The sequence below is a fragment of the Trichoderma citrinoviride genome (assembly GCF_003025115.1).
Source record: "Trichoderma citrinoviride strain TUCIM 6016 unplaced genomic scaffold BBK36scaffold_8, whole genome shotgun sequence".
NCBI classification, from domain to species: Eukaryota; Fungi; Ascomycota; class Sordariomycetes; order Hypocreales; family Hypocreaceae; genus Trichoderma; species Trichoderma citrinoviride.
In genome coordinates this window covers 41,274-57,853 of record NW_020194716.1, presented here as the reverse complement: position 1 = coordinate 57,853, position 16,580 = coordinate 41,274, and the positions used below count along the sequence as shown (strand labels likewise).

General features: G+C 49.4%; 6 protein-coding genes across 6 annotated transcripts; 4 read left to right on the top strand and 2 right to left on the bottom strand.

Annotated features, from left to right (window-relative positions):
• Positions 1-942: 942 nt before the first annotated feature.
• BBK36DRAFT_1201887 (alpha/beta-hydrolase) lies at positions 943-2,036 on the top strand (the record flags this gene model as incomplete). Its single annotated transcript, XM_024897189.1, has 4 exons — positions 943-1,348; positions 1,399-1,459; positions 1,544-1,807; positions 1,877-2,036. 4 exons carry the CDS (start codon positions 943-945, stop codon positions 2,034-2,036), a joined length of 891 nt encoding a protein of 296 aa, XP_024748829.1.
• Positions 2,037-3,646: 1,610 nt separating this feature from the next.
• Positions 3,647-4,618, top strand: BBK36DRAFT_1141467 (hypothetical protein; the record flags this gene model as incomplete). Its single annotated transcript, XM_024893446.1, has 3 exons — positions 3,647-3,658; positions 3,711-3,822; positions 3,891-4,618. 3 exons carry the CDS (start codon positions 3,647-3,649, stop codon positions 4,616-4,618), a joined length of 852 nt encoding a protein of 283 aa, XP_024748828.1.
• A 159-nt stretch (positions 4,619-4,777) lies between these two features.
• BBK36DRAFT_1120523 (general substrate transporter) lies at positions 4,778-6,568 on the bottom strand (the record flags this gene model as incomplete). Its single annotated transcript, XM_024890707.1, has 4 exons — positions 4,778-4,958; positions 5,013-5,077; positions 5,134-6,158; positions 6,232-6,568. 4 exons carry the CDS (start codon positions 6,566-6,568, stop codon positions 4,778-4,780), a joined length of 1,608 nt encoding a protein of 535 aa, XP_024748827.1.
• Positions 6,569-8,660: 2,092 nt separating this feature from the next.
• Positions 8,661-11,090, top strand: BBK36DRAFT_54812 (glycoside hydrolase family 31 protein; the record flags this gene model as incomplete). Its single annotated transcript, XM_024898238.1, has 3 exons — positions 8,661-8,831; positions 8,878-10,573; positions 10,645-11,090. 3 exons carry the CDS (start codon positions 8,661-8,663, stop codon positions 11,088-11,090), a joined length of 2,313 nt encoding a protein of 770 aa, XP_024748826.1.
• A 379-nt stretch (positions 11,091-11,469) lies between these two features.
• BBK36DRAFT_1169219 (cytochrome P450) lies at positions 11,470-13,246 on the bottom strand (the record flags this gene model as incomplete). The annotated part of the gene is made up of 5 exons (XM_024895281.1): positions 11,470-11,885; positions 11,947-12,552; positions 12,608-12,761; positions 12,826-12,951; positions 13,043-13,246. 5 exons carry the CDS (start codon positions 13,244-13,246, stop codon positions 11,470-11,472), a joined length of 1,506 nt encoding a protein of 501 aa, XP_024748825.1.
• A 978-nt stretch (positions 13,247-14,224) lies between these two features.
• BBK36DRAFT_1120957 (glycosyltransferase) lies at positions 14,225-15,475 on the top strand (the record flags this gene model as incomplete). Its single annotated transcript, XM_024890763.1, has 1 exon — positions 14,225-15,475. One exon carries the CDS (start codon positions 14,225-14,227, stop codon positions 15,473-15,475), a length of 1,251 nt encoding a protein of 416 aa, XP_024748824.1.
• Positions 15,476-16,580: the final 1,105 nt, after the last annotated feature.

The window sequence follows — 16,580 nt, the reverse complement described above, 5'->3', positions numbered from 1 at the left end:
GAGCCTCCCTTGTTATGATTTGCCTCTTATCTGGCCTCTCGATAGAGCTTCCGCTTCACGCTATTGTTGAAACGGGAAGCAAATATTGAGAGAACGTACATGGTAGAGCGCTCAGCAGCACATCATTAGAGACTTCTGCTTTCGATGTCCCTTGTGTGATAGAGTGAGACTCCGCGGAGAAAAGCTGTTGCACATCATACCTTGTATGACGTCATGTGAAAGTGAGGCGTTGTAAAAGCCAGGTTTCTGAACGACTGCTTTGGAATCGTTCTTTCGGCCACTGCTTCTGAAACTGCGCAGATGGTTTGGTTCCATTATTAACTGCCCATGGGCTCTGAAGCGTAGGTATATCAGCTCGCAAACTGTTGCCATATGGTTGTCCGCAAACCTCGAGCTTGACATGACTTGCCCGCCTCATTCTTGGCTTAGTGTGCCGCGAATCAGCAGCCATTGCTCCGTACGGAGGCATTACTACTCAATATGGTCTCCACCGCTGAGTCTCCCCTGTGTTAACAGGAAGCCGCCAGGTATGCGTTGCTGCAGGTAGGAGCCTATGTAATCGGGCGAGGCTTCAACTTACCTAGCGTCCTATGAGCCTACACTCGGCAGACTCATCCGCGGAGGTTATTAAGCCCCCCTCGTCTCCTGAAAAGACCAAACCGGGAAAAGAGCGCCACAACCGGGCAACATTTGAGGAACTGAATCGCAAAGGCTGCTGGCCAACAAAGTCCTAGCGGGATGCACGTCAGCATCTACAGCGGCGCAAAACCAACTGCCGGTGTTTTCCACACATCGCGATATTGATCCTTCAAGCACGTCTACGCTCTGGCTCGGAAGTATAAGTACCCCAGACTTATCCCTCACGATAGGTCCATTTGGATATGGACAAGGGCTTTTTATCAGTGCATATCACCTACTTGGATTCTGGTCTAAGAACTCAAAATGGCAAATATCACAGGCGTAATTATACCAGCCATCCACCATCTGGAGGTTGGAGACTACGACGTCTTCTACCGTGAGGCTGGCCGTGTTGATGCTCCTACTATCCTGCTCCTTCATGGATTTCCTACTTCCTCCTTCATGTTTCGCCATCTGATTCCGATTCTCGCGGTCACCTACCACGTAATTGCGCTGGACTACCCCGGCTTCGGCTTTACAACAGTTCCAGAATTATATCCCCATACATTTGACAATATCGCTCGTGTGACCGAGAAGTTCTTGGAAATACTCCAAATCTCCAAGTACGCACTTTATATATTCGACTATGGTGCTCCAGTTGGTCTGAAGCTTGCTGTGCGAAACCCTCATGCCATAACCGCAATCATCTCACAGAATGGCAATGCTTATGGTATGGCGCCTAGCCACCGTCTATAGTCAACCAGCTGACTAGCAGTGCAGTTGAGGGACTTGGACCATTCTGGGATCCAGTGAAAGTATACTGGGAATCTGGAAGCAAAACGTAAGACGCTATTCTCTGTCTCCCGGCACTAGCAGATTTACATACTCTGAGGCAATGGCCCCTGACACAGAATGTATTATCTAGTGATCGCGACGCCCTAGATGGAGTTCTTTCTTTCAACACGACCATGGGCCAATATACGGGAGGGACTGAGAATCCTGCTGCTCTCGAGCCTGAGTCTTGGTGGCTCGACTGGACACTCATGGCAAACAGACCTGGCAACGATGATTATCAACTAGACCTCTTCTATGACTACCGAAACAACGTCAAGCAATATCCCGAGTTCCAAGAATACTTTCGCAAGTCTCAGGTGCCATTGCTCGCTGTCTGGGGAGAGAAAGATACCATGTAAGAGAGACCATGCCACGAGACTGCTCCTTTTTCCTTCCAGATTGACTGATACATATTCCTCTTTAGCTTTATTCCTCCTGGGGCTGAAGCATTCAAGAGAGACCTGCCCAATGCTGAGATTCACCTTCTAGATGCGGGTCACTTCACTTTGATCAGCAATCTGGAGCAGATGGTGGAATATATACTCCCTTTCCTTGGAAACCACCTTGGCAAAGGTCGCGCATAAGGACCCAAGTCAACGGCATAGAATTTTGTGCGTGAAGAACCTGGGTAGAGTGAACCGTGGCCGCGAAGACCCGACATGGACAATTGTAATGTGTGCCGTAACGAGGCCGGGGTACGTACACAATCCAGCTTCTAGGTACTTATGGACGACGTTGTTTGGTGGAGTTTGCAAATGCCAGAGGGCGGATAGTGTAGATGAAGAGTTATTAATCTTATTTAAAGTCTCATATGTCTTGTCCGCTTTAGACCTCGAGCATCCCACCATCTTGGTCCGACAAATATGCAATGTTTGCAAGCAGCTCCGCATTCTAGAAGACCTAGCGCTTACCTTATGTAACGCTTAAATGGCTGTGGTAAATGCCTAACGCCCGGCTTAGCTGGTATGGCGCTGCTGCTCCTGCGATCCTAGTCTGCAGAGAAACACCATCTTACCGTGTCATGGCGTCGTCTTGCATCTAGTATCGCTTCAGGTCCCTTCTTGTACATTTGCAAGAGAAGCCTTGTTTGCACGAGTACACGGTCAACGTAGGATAGGCGAAGCTTCGCTCAATGTCCGTCAGGTCACGTCTCTCCCTTTCTTTTGTTATAAAACCTGGCTTCTTGTAAGCAAATAGCGCCTTTTACCATGTTTGTGATGCTGATGAAGATTAAGCCTGTCACCGAAAAGCACCACCTCGATAGACTGGGCGCAACCCAAGAGGGACTTGATATGATTTCCCAGGTTAGTAAAGAGCCTATTACATAATTTTCATCCGTAGTACCTTTTCCCTTTACCGTGATTGAAATAAATTGCTGTTCTATCACAATTCTGGTTCTTCGGCTCATTTTTCGTCACGCCGTGGCCTTGATTTCCCAAGGCACTCATCGGCCGGGTCATCAACCGCGAAGTTGTGCGCCTCGAAACTCGGTAGCTTGGGGAGTTGGAAAGTTTGCCACTTCGTATCACCAAAGTCATTTATTCCGAAATACGTTTTGTACTTTCTATTACCCGGTCCTGATCATCAGTTCAATAGCAACAATTACTGTGGGCGCGATTGCCCGACCGCGGCGGCCATATGATAGCTTACCTAACCTAAGGTAGGTAGGTAATATCTAAGCTTATTACAATTAGGGATGCTATCAACACGTAAAGATTTTCGGATCATTTCGCACGAGTGCATTACCATTACGTGAAAGACATCAAGATTCCAAAGGCGCGTACTCTCACTGTCACATCTCTGAACTTACCCCTTCCTTTGTTGCGCGATTGAAGCCGAGTTGAACTCTGATCCTTGCCAGTGACCGCGACAAGAAGCCACCCGCCGTATGCACAGCGGCGGCTTTCTAAAGTGTTCAAACTCGTACTCGCTGGGAACCATCCGCGAGCTAAGGCACTGATTAAACACTGACACCGATTCCAAATGCTGCAAATTCGTCCGCCAGCTGATTCCACATTGTAGATCGAGCATTTTAGACGGATAGATACTATATATACCTAGATGTATAAACTCTGTATGATCTTGGAAGCCAGTCAACAGCAAAGCAGGATTGCAATAGACAGCCTCATCACGGAATTTTCTCTGTTGTCTTTTCGTCTTACTTAAGAATCTTCCACTTGAACGGCTACCCAACATGGCTGAAAAGGTAAAGTCTGCATGGCGGATTCGAGCTGATCTCTCACTGATCCAAAATTTAGTTTACTATTTATTCGTCTTCCGAATCGCAATGGGTCGGGGTCATGCTCCTTGCGCTCGCTAAAAAAGGACTCAAAGAGCAATTGGATTACGATGTTCGCGAGATTCGCCTTTGTAAGCCTCACGGCCGCCAAGTGAACAGCCATATAAATAGCCAGCGCTAATGTATCATCATCTCCTAGCTACGGGAGATAACTTCGCGCCGGAATATCTCGCCATTAACCCCAACGGCACAGTCCCGTCTTTGACTGCCCCCTCTCTCGCCAAACCTCTGATCGAAAGCGTCGATATCCTCAGGTGGATTGACTCTCGCGGCACAAAGACTCTTGTGCCCCAGGACGAAACCCGCTCAAAGGAAATACTTGAGCTTATGCATTCGCCGTCAATGACCACGAATCTCATCCTATTTCAGGCACGAGATTCCGCTGAAATGGCGGCAAAGAAATCCAGTGCTTGGAACGCATTTCTAGAAGGACGTCAGACGCGCCTTGACAAGGAGCTCGCCGCCCAGCCCGATCATCCGTTCTATGCTGCAAAGACCGCCGAGAATCTCTCAATTACTTCATTATATCGGGCTAAGATTAGTCCGGATCACGAGCAGCTCTATAAACTGTCAGATCAGATGTATCGCACTGTGGCGGAGGGTCTCGATAAGCTCGACGGCTTGATCGCCCTGCCGTATGCGGCTGGATCGCAAGTCAGCGAGGCGGACTACAACATGGTGCCGTGGCTCGCTCATGCTATGATGGGGGCGCAGACGCCAGTGAGGGCGATTCACGACTTTGGCCCTCTAGAGGAACTGATCCAAAAATCCGTCCCTGAATTCAAGATTGGATCTAGAATAAAGGAGTGGTGGTCCAATGTTTCCGAGACGGAGCCGTTCAAGCAGGTATATCCGACCTTGCATTAGAATGGTACGTTGATTCGGGACATGGTCGTTGAAGGAAGGTACATCGGCATGGTCAGCTGGAATTTCATCGGCTTCAGCTACTGATTTTCGCCAAGAAAATTATCAAGATACTTTATGTATACATGACAGAAGGAGTCTGAAAGACGGTAATTGCGTTTCTCATTTCTTTTCTGGCGCCTCTGTGGCAACCTCTGTCTCATATGCGTCGACATGTACAGATGAGAATTTTCGGGCAGAAACCTTTCTTGCAAATAGAATGTCCAGCTCTTCATACGTTCTCCCCTTCGTTTCAGGAAGGCGGAAGTAGGCCCAAACGAACATCATCAGAGCAGTGCCACCCCTATCTTCACTGTTAGCACGTTCGCGCGCAAGGCCTGTGCTGGTCATGACATACCAGAAGAATCCCGTCTTCCCGGAAGCATTCCAAGCTGTTGGGTTCATAAAGTAGGGCTCAAGAACCTGTGGGGAATTAGTTCCATCGTTCGGGCAGGCATCGAGACACACCATGTACTGACCTGAGAAATAACGTTTAAAATCTGGTAAGCACTCCGCGCAAGCGATACGGTGAGCGGCCTAAGCCGGATAGACGATGTCTCGGAAACAATTGAGTACGCGATCGGGCCGACTGTAAGAGCATAGACCAGAAGCCAAAAGATGCATAAAGCAGCTTCTGCCCATATGGCATCCTTGGCAGAGGTTGCAGCGTTGATGATGCCAATAACAAGAAGAGTGGTGCATAAGACACCTTGGCCCACGACGTAGAGTGTTCGACGGCCAAAATGCGTGATCAAGAACCAGGAAAATACAGTTCCAAGAAAAGCAATAGCTGTGCCCCCGAGGTTGAGCTGATATGCGTGATCAGGACTCATCCCATTAACAACTAGGAAATACGACGGACTATAGGAAAAGGAGCTGCCTGATAGAATTTGCCCAAGAAAGGCCACACAACAGATTTCTGTGCGCCGGAGGTCGGTGCCCTTGAAGCATTCCACGTAGGACCTGCTTGCCTTAGCTTGGGCTTGCTCAATGTTGACAGTATGCACCATCATGGCAAGCTGGCCACTGATTTGGTCTTCAGTCTTGTTCCCTCCCAGCCTTCGCAGACTTCGTTTGGCGTCCTCTACGCGGTCCTTGCGCACAAGAAACCAAGGCGATTCGGGCGCCAAAAAGCACAAAATCATCAGAGGGACTGGCCATATCCATTGGATCGCGAAAGGAATCCTGTATGCCCATTGGTCACGACGGTGAATCAGGCCCTCGAGTACACCTGCGGCGATGAACTGGCCAATGGCCCAGCATAGGTTGACATAGGTCGTGAGATATCCCCGTAGGTTTGTTGGGCAGACTTCCGAGGCGTAGGAGGGGCTCGCAACTGCGAAGATACCCCAAGATAGGCCGCAAAGTAGCTGACCAACTAGCAGCACGGCAGCAGAGTTGGCAAAAAATACAACGAAGATGAAAGCGTTCATGAAGAACAACGCTCCCACCAAGACGAGTCGGTAACCGAACTGAGATACGAGATAGCCGTTCAAAATTCCACCTGCGGTTTACCGTTCGCATTAGCAAAGGTTGGACCACACAAACAAAACAGTATACGATACCAATCAACTTACCGAATATAGCTCCCACGGTGCTACCCATGTTCAAGCCCGACTGCCAGGGCGCTGAAACCTGATATCCGACAGTGCCGCCATGGTCCGTGCCATACTTTTTCGCAAACTCAGGGTAGCCGAAGAAATTACCCATCAATATCGTGTCGTAGCCCTCCATGACGATGCTCATGGAGATTAGCATAGACCAAAAAACAGCCTTGCGATTGCTCTTTAAGGCCTGGAAAAGAGTCTGGGAATGCTCTTCGTCGGACGCATTCTTGGCCTCGATGATGGCACCTTCACCCAGGGTATGCTCGAGGTGCGCTGCCGCCACCTTAGTAATACTTGCCTCCGCCATGGCAGTATTGTAGTAGAAGCTGCAAATACACTGACCTTATCTCAGGGGCAAATGAGAAGAGGTCTTGGAAAACTGGAACCCGTAGATCATGATGGGGTTTGAAGAAGGGGTTTAAGTCCTTATACGCGCCAGAAGGCCGCAAAGGCAAGACTAATTACAGGTCAGCTGGCACGGCTTGCTCGTAACACTCCTACGGTCTACTGCTATTGGAGCGCCAAAGAAAGCAGGATCATGAAGTCAAATAGCCTAGTCTGCAAAAGATCGACCAACGTTGGTGTCGCTCCAACACTGGGCGCTGCTAGCATATTTATCCAAGCCTTTGGTTAATCGATATGTAGATATTAGGCTATTCTTGCAGTTTTACGCCATCATTTTGCCTCGTAACTGCGGCTGGCTCCTATGCGAGTCCGAACAGCGCTTTCTAGCTCTTTCCTCATCACACTTGCTCAAGCGTACTTCATCCCCGGATTTATCTGATCTTCAATCCGGTCCCCGAACCCCACGATTTGCCCCTCTTTTACCCGAGGCCAAGCTACCTACCAGCTAGTACGCGTACTAGCTTGGCTGACATTAAGGTTTAGAGCGAATTGGGTTTGCGGAGGATCATCTTCCGCGGCTGGATTGGCAATTCTTGAAGTGACATAGGCGATTCCCCATGGTCTGACGACTCTTTCGTGGATGACTCGAGGCAAATAGTAGCAAGCACTTGAGAAGCTCTAAGCAAGTCCATGGGCCTTTGGATAATTTAGCTGTTGTCTTTAATAACAGAAGAATTCTTCAATTAGCTATAATTGTAAGACAGACACAGTCCAGGCGCAATTATTACTGCCTGTATTGCGTGGGTTGCTGTTAGGGATCACCGAACGAACTTTTATGGGATGGTCGACACAAGAGTTCTTTTGACCGCCTCATCGAGATTGCAGGCTACACTTCGCTTACGCTCTCGGTGCGTTGCTCCCCCGACAAGGCTTCGACTAATGCTCATTCGGGGCCTTCTTTGCCCGATGGTGGGGACAATCGAGACACGAGTAGCTCTACGAAAGTGCATTGCTCCTCTTTCTCTAAGTCTAGAGTAAGTTTCCACTCTAATTATCGTGCACTCAGGTATGTTTAGTATGCAGTCCTACCCCGCATCCCTCTCCCGGCCCTTCGGCGTGGTGATATGCGGCAGGCCTACGGAGTGCAATGTACTGCGAGTACATGTATTTCAATCTGTGCAGGCTTTTCTTCTAGTAAAGGCTGACCACTGTGGTGATAGGAGACTTATGGAAGATTATCTTTCAATCTCATCTCGGCCCTCAGAAGCCAAACCGGCAGAGCAAAGCGCCGAGAGTCATGGGGTGTATAGGTGACCTCTTCACCGGGCGGATACGCTGGTACTGAGGGGGGCTGGACTGGCTCGCTCTTTGCCTTAATGGCCTCATGATCCATTGATGAGCCGATTAGATTCATTACCTCTAAGTTTGCAGTAACTTCGAGCGACATACACAAGAGGAACAGTTTTCGGCGTTAGAGCTCACATATATGATATGACTTGATACTGTTTTTACGTTGAGAGTCCCCCATTCAATTTCGGTTGGTCATAAGGCCTGATTTCTCCAAGACTTCCGCGCTATCTTAACAACTCCGCTCGTCTGGCGACAGTCACCATATGAGTCTTAAAGCTATTGCATACTCGTACGTACGCCTAGTGATTGCATTTTAAGTAGAAAGACTTTTACATGTCATAATCCTGATTGTTCAGAGGAGTACGGCTGGCGGAATCCATAGACTCGACGTAGCCAATGTGGTTTGGCGCGTTTGCTTCCCATCGGCAATGGCCCCATCAATGCTCTCGACTTTCATTAGAGCGCTTCAACGGAAATTCTCTTTTAGCCTAAATGCAGCACATTCAGCTTGATCTGCGTCGTACAAAGTACACCAGATGAGAAATGTCGCTGACCATGGAAGCTGCCCCCACAATAGAAGCATCTTTGTTCCTCTATGAGACGACCCGTGACGGTAATAAATGAACTCTATGTGCCGGTAGCTCATTTCCTATGTGTCTCACACAAGAAAGGACAAGCTCGCGTTTAACGACAAAAACGACATTATGAAGTTTCGCAGTGGGATGTGGCTACCCATAGAGGGTAAGAGGCTAGAATATGCAGAAGACGTGTATAGCATCACAAAGCAGCCAAGCGGACGTGCTCTGTCTTTGCTATGCCCTACAAAGCACGTCCGCAGTCGTGGAGATACCCTAAATCTGCCCACAGTGACCATTGTGAGTACTGCGCCGATTGGGTAGACTAGGGTGCTGACATTAGCAGGACATTGAGGCCGTCTTTGATGGCGTGCTCTCTGTTGAGGTCACTCACTGGTCCGGAGCTGTGAACAGAGGGCCTCACTTTGAGCTATTTCCTGAGGGGAAGCCTCAAGGTGACGCCAGCATTTCTGCCTCTGAAAAAGGGACAACCATCGCATCGGGTTCTGTGAGCGCCACAATCCATCCAGACCAGCACACGTTCGACATTCGTTTTCACGCGACAGATGGATCCAAGCAACTCACCTCATTGCTGAATCGCAGTGTAGGGTTCGCCTACGGTCCGGCACCCAGCAGCCCTGTGCAGCTTGACGATATGAGAAATTTCGATCATTATATTTTCACGCAGACGACGCTAAGCGTGGGCGAGACGGTACACGGACTTGGAGAACGGTTTGGCGCCTTCAACAAGGTTGGCCAGAGCGTGATACTGTGGAATAACGACGGCGGTACGTCCTCTGAACAGGCGTACAAGAATGTACCGTTCTGGTTGAGTAGCCGGGGTTATGGCGTCTTCATCGACACTCCAGACGAGATTGAACTCGAGGTGGGAAGCGAGCGGCTATGTCGTGTACAAACAAGCGTAAAGGGCCAACGACTCAAATGGTACTTGATCTATGGGCCATCACCAAAAGAGGTCCTTCACAAATATACCACATTGACTGGCAGGGCGGGGAGGGTACCCAGTTGGAGCTTCGGCCTGTGGCTTTCCACGTCGTTCACGACAAGCTACGATGAGAAAACTGTAAGCTCATTCCTCGACGGCATGGCAGCCCGCGACATCCCGGTCGAAGTCTTTCACTACGATTGCTTCTGGTTGAAAGCCTTCCACTGGTGCGACTTTATCTTCGATGGGGACTCCTTTCCTGATCCCAAAGGCATGATAACCCGCCTGACGTCCAGCGGTCTGGTTAAGAAGGTCTGCGTCTGGACCAATCCATATCTTGGCCAGGCATCGCCCGTGTTCAAGATGGCAGCAAAGAAAGGATACTTGTTGAAGCGGAAGAACGGAGACATTTGGCAGACAGATCTTTGGCAAGCAGGAATGGGCCTCGTCGACTTTACCAACCCCGAAGCCACCAAGTGGTTCGTCAGCTGCATGGAGACTCTATTCGACACAGGCGTCTCCGCCATCAAAACGGACTTTGGAGAGAGGATCCCCGTCGACGACGTTGCGTGGTTTGACACAAATGTGGACCCGGCTAGAATGCACAACTACTACTCCTTCATCTATAACAAGGCCGTTTACGAGGCTCTGCAGAAGCGCTACGGCAAGAGTGAAGCTGTTGTGTTTGCCAGAGCTTCAACGGCAGGCTGTCAGCGTTTTCCCTTACAATGGGGAGGAGACTGCGAATCCACTGCAGAGGCAATGGCAGAATCACTTAGGGGAGGGCTGTCCCTTGGCCTATGCGGATTCTCTTTCTGGAGTGTAGATATTGGTGGTTTTGAAGGCTACCCTTCGCCGTGGATATACAAGCGATGGGTTGCTTTTGGGCTTCTAACTTCTCACAGTCGTCTTCATGGGAGCAACAGCTACCGTGTTCCTTGGACTATTGACAATGACGATCAGGGAGACCAGAGCTGCACAAAAACATTGGCAAGGTGGACCGCGCTTAAGGCTCGTCTAATGCCTTACTTATACGCACAAGCCGCGGAAGCCACTGCTGGAGGCCTGCCACTCAGCGTTCGTGCCATGTGCTTGGGTATGAATTGACCGATTAGATGAACGGAAACCGTATTGTGAATGGCTAGACAGCTAACAATCATCTTGCAGAGTTTCCCGAAGATCAAACATCCTGGTATCTCGACCGCCAATTTATGCTTGGATCCAGACTACTGGTAGCTCCAGTCTTTGAGGAATCAGGAGAGGTAGAGTTCTATTTACCTAAGGGCCTCTGGACCAACTTTTATACTGGGGAAGTGAAAGCTGGACCTGGCTGGATGAAAGAAACACACAACTTCGACACATTGCCACTCTATGTCCGCGAAAACACAGTCTTGGTTTTGGGAAAAGAAGGTGAAAGACGGACGGTTTATAATTATCTCGAGGATGTTGAAGTTCGCCTCTACCATACCACTGCAGGAGCTAAGGCACAGCTGGTGGATAGTGACGGCAACGAGAGAGGCACGCTGCAAATTGACGCGAATAACGCCGTTGTTGGGAAAGAACTTCTTCAAGGGAATTCGAAGATCCAGGTTATATCTAATGACCAAAGATGAGGGATTTCAACAGATGAAGCATGATGCTGTCCGTTGTTCTCATGTCGTGGAAGAATTTTTGTTACTGCCAGCGCTACCCAAAGCTATCTAGATGAGAAGGATCTTACAGTACGCACCGAGACACCGCCGCAACTCACTTGTTTGCTAGTCTAGTCAAGAGAACAGGGGGGCAAGCCTTCAATATCGATTGTACTGCAGAGCAAGGAGACTACAGGCTCTCTTCAATCAGAGAAATAGAGGCCAGCCATGATCCGCATTTACGCGTGCGATCCGCCAGAAGTGCATACACTGAAAGAGGATTTATCACTGTTTTCATTCAAAGCCGAAAACGATTTAGCGGTTTGGTCTATTACGGCGCACATCAACCCATGAGGCTTCCTCATCTTAGCTTCTTAAAAAGCACCTTAACCGTAGGGTCAGCCAAGACGTTGACTTCAAACATAAAGTTCTTGGGCCGTCCTTTGACCGAGTCATCAAATTTGATGTCATAGCTCGACAGGATATGTGACAGGACGATCTTGATCTGATTGCTGGCAAAGAATCGGCCAGGACACGCGTCATTACCAAAACCAAATTGCATGCTGTCATAGGACGGACTCGCAAATTGGAACTTGTTGGCATCTTCGGGATTCTCCCGTAGCCGATAGAATCTGAAGCCGTCGAACGCATGCGCGTCGCCCCACGCTGACGGTGTCTCGTCCAGGATGTTCGTGTTGCACTGTACCACAGTACCAGCGGGGATTTGGAACCCGTTAGAGAGCTTGACGGGGATCATGACTTTTCGTTGGTAAGTAGCTTCAATTTCCGTCAGCTTCGGCGAACCATTTGGCCATGAGATAGGTTTGGGAATACTTACCGACTGACGGTGGGCTGTGTCTTTGCGATTCCTTCATGAAGCTGTCGAGCTTCTTCATCTGGGTCAAATGCTGCTTTTGGAGAGAACCGTTGTTGGTTACTTCTTGAATTTCTTGTCTCAGCGGCTCGATATACTCTGGGTGAGCTGCAATGTCGTAAAGAGCATGTATAATGGCCAGCCTCGTGGTATGAATGGCCGCAGTTGCTGTCAGCATCTGGAGATTGGCCAGCTCCTTGTAATTGAAGGACTTGTCGCCAATTTTTCGAGCCCGTTGCTGCATCCATTCAATCATGTCCTGTCGTGGTACGGCGTCTATTGCCGTAGCTTCTGCAGCTCTTTTCTTGAGCTCCGGCATCAGCAGATCAAGCGCACGCTGGTGATCGCCCCGTATCTGCCTCATCTCGGGTATCCAATATTGTGCAAATGGACGGAGCCACGGATGCCACAACTTCAGTTTTTCGCCGCCAGTCATGACATCGAGTGCAAATTTGGTGCTACATTCAAGCCACTCTTCATTACGACACATGGGATAACCAACAAATATCCGCGCGGAAGCTTGAGCAACAATGCGAAGCAGCGTTTCGTGAAGGTCAACTGGAGTCCAATCTGTGGCGAAGGTGAGATGCTGGAGGTTCATGGTCAAGGAGCAGGGAGGATGTACCTTCACAGGGAGGAAAATGTTGCTCGAAGCAGACCTTCACTTCACGGTCAACATCTCCAACGAAGAGCCCTAGATTCCTGTTCAAATCAATCTTGATAGCACCAAGCATCACATCGCTTTCATGGTCGATTGTCGTATAGTGGCCAAGGTGGCGCTACAGTTAGATGAGGCCTGTGAGCAAAACGAAACCTAGGTCTATCGGAGGGAATTCAGCATACATCGGCTAGAGCTTTCATCCCGCTTGCTTCGTGCCGCTTGAATGGTTTTAACTCATTGGCAAATTTCCTGGGGAGAAAGAGCCTTGGACCATCTGGCGTGAGGACTTGGAAAATGGTGTTTTTGAACTGTGGGTTATGTAGTTTCGTGGTCAATACGCCTGAGAACTTGGATCATCGGAGGGAAGACTACCTTTTCGTATCCTTCTCGAAGGATAACGTCGGCCTCGTGGACATATCGCATCTTGAGTGCGTTGGGGTCCGTAGAGTCTTCGCCAAGCGTGGGGACGTTGAACCCTTTGGGTGAGTTTTTGTACCCTGACAAGAAAGCGACAAGTACGACAGCTACGGCTGTCAGAGCTGGCGACATCCATGCCAGCACGGGAAGCGACTGCACATCTTCCAGCAGCCCTGAGAGCGTCATCACGGCTTGCCGACCAGTTTTTGCTTGCAAGAGCTCTCAAGAGTATACGTTATGAGCTGTAGAACCAAGAAAAAGTATGCTCTTCTTCGCACACTAGACCAGCATCGTAAGCCTCTCTTGTGTTATAGCATGTCCGCACAGGAAGTTTGACATCACCTACAATTGCTACTAGACAAGAGGAGGAAATACTTTGACCATCAAGCGTACTGTGAGTCAGGGACCCGAGCCAAACGCTTGGATTTTGGGGGCAATTGGTGCAGCTTCTTCCGCCGAACTGGGGGATGTATCTGGCGATAGTAAGAGAAAAGAGAAGACAAGGAATACTGAGGGACACTTCATTACTTTTCTACCACAAACTATAAAGCGTATCTCACCTTTGCTTCTGGCTAACCCATCAGAGCCACATATACAACTTTAGGGTATATCTGTCGAGAAGCAAAGTCTGTCTCAAAGAAAGCAGAATGCAGAGTTGTAAATGTAGGCGCTAATGAGATATGCAAGGGTTATCACCTCTGAAGACCGCCGTTTTTCTCGGCGAACGCACTGCAACGTCACATCGTCCTTCAATGGACCATAACCCTGTCCAAACATTGTCAATCGTGGCCGAAGCAAGACGTGGATGTTGTTTTGATGAGTCCTTCTTCACTATCAAGGGAGCGTCTTCATATGCAGCTTCACTGGGCAATTGCTTACTGGTTGTGAGTAAGTTGTATTATCTGCTTGTCTTACGGACCCCTCATTGTAGACCATTGGCGTGCCATCGCCACCTACCTATGTGAGTAAGTGCGCCTTTGAGATTTCCGCATCTTGTGCACAAGGCAATCGATTCGTCGGAGTCATGTTTTCTTAATATGGGTGTCTCATCACCCGTTCGTGATTCTTGATACCTTGGGTTTGTGCCATGGCCCTGTGACGACAATAATCGTTGTGCAGTCTCATATTGTCCACTTTGATCGTAATCCTTAGAGAGGATCTGAAATGGCCCCGTCCAGACTTGAGAGTACGCCTGACGCGGAGGACACCTACAAGGCCGCAGTTCCTGTTGGTCTGAAGGCCATACCTGCTGAAAAACTGGACCTTCGCTCAGACGAGGAGATTGCATCATGGCTACAATCTCGACACCCTATCGAGTCGGACAAGAACGTTTGGGCATTTTGGCATGCTGGTTACTGCCAAATGCCTCCTTGGGTCCAGCGAAACGTTATCAACTGGGTTCGCCGTCTCGGTCCAGAATGGACAGTCCATCTCCTCGACCGCGTCCCCAATTCTGAAACGAACATCTACCACTTCGTCGAGGAATCATTCTTCCCCGATGCCTTCAATAACAATACAATGGACGGCGTCCACGTCGGTCCGCACCAAGGTGACCTTATACGCCTTCCATTGCTGTGGAAATACGGGGGCGTATGGATGGACGTCGGGTCGTTCTTGTTCCGACACATAGACGACATCTGCTGGAAAGAGATTGAAGACCCCAGCTCCCCCTACGAAATGGCCGGCTTCGTGATCGAGATCCGGCCTGGGGTAGACACAATGCTCAACGGCTTCATCGCTGCTAAACGCGAAAATCCATTCATCAAGCGCTGGCATGAGATCTATGTGGCACTTTGGAGAGGGAAGACTAACTCGAATGGCTTCCACAAGTCTCCCCTTCTCAAGCATCTCCCTCTCCTCTGTCCACCCGTCGACAAGATGAACTGTCCAGATCTTGGTGTGATGATGGAGAGTTTTACGGATTATCTCTCACACTTCATGGCGTTTGAGCGGCTTCGGAAGATTATCGATCCATCCGATGGGTTCAACGGCCCCGAATACTATGCCAAGCATATGTTCCTCGCTCCAGCCCTCCAAGAGACCTTCTACTTTCAACAGGTGACAGGATGGTCCGGTACACGGCAGTTCGAGCTTCTCACGAAACAGCGCGCCGGTGAAGGCGTAGTCAAAGACGAAACGTGGCATGCAGCCGAAAAGTTTGTCCATGATGCGCTTGCCAATACTTCAACCATGAAACTCAGCCACGGGCCCCCGGGAGCTTTGGATTCATTCTTGGCCGACCTCTGGGACTCCGAAGAGCACCAGGATAAGGATAATGTCGAAGACACATTTGCAGCCTATTTGCGATATGGAAGCGTGCATTTTGATCAGACGCGACAGTTGTTGCCTCTCAAGTTCGACATAACCACCGAGGAGGTACTGCACATTGGAGTTCTGGAGCCGAAGGAGGATTAGAAAGACCACCTGCACTCCGTAGCTGTTGATAGTTAAGGCAGTCATTATACATACCAAAATTAAGGTAGCTAAGCCAATGTCACTTCTTCACCTCAACAACTGCATGCCGTTGAATGCAAATAAGCCTTGAGATCGGCGGGAATTTGCCTCTGATCCCACAGAGAGCCAAGCTACAGAACAATAGATATCGCGCTTTTCGCGTTACAATTCTCGAGTGCAACTGCTCTCTATCCAGCGCCGCAATTCTCGCCTACAAACGCTGCAGTAGACATGATTGTGCAGCTAGACGAAGGACTTCAGATGGAGCGGAGTTTCGGAGTCAACAAAGGTAAGAAGCCTTGATAAGAAGCGGCTAGCTAATAGTGCTGAGGTGAGAAAGGTTCCAATCGCGTATTTGGAGATGCAGCTGCTGTTCGCGGTTAGACAAGACGCGGGGATTCACAATCAGCTTCGCAACGGCCCGAGCCATGCTGATTGCTGATGGATATGAGCAGTACTTGGTACCATAGCTTCATAGCCTCAACGAATTACCAGTTACTTATCAAAAGATTGTAACCCTGCCGATATGATCTAGGGTTATGATGAGCATTCAATACGGCGTGTAAGAGACAAAATGTGCGTATGGCTAACTCCAACAGGCGAAGCAGCTCACAGTACTACATAGATTCGGTGATACTTTTGTGGCTCCCCATATCCTACACTTCATGTTGCTGCCGCCGCAAATCATGTTAGTCCATCAAAGGGAATCATTTCTGGAACGTTTAGGTTGGCAAAGTTCTCCTTTGCAGTGGTCTGCCACCGTCTTTACTCTCTATTCGTATGTACGCCCCCCGTTGCTTGCACTTTTATACAACTTCACAATGATCCATGTGCATACCACGCAGCTCTACGGCGTACTCCATACGCTCGGTCTGACCCGCAGCATCCATCCTTGACACACGTTTACTTTAGCTTCATTCAGGAATCCTCTCCAAGGAGCCCGGCCAGGCTACAAGTTGAAGGATTGTAAGATACCAGCTAGTCATCGTTACATAGGTATCTGGGATGACATGCTGCATACAAAGTCACGCTTCGTAACGTTGATCGAAGGTATCTGCCGGAGGGG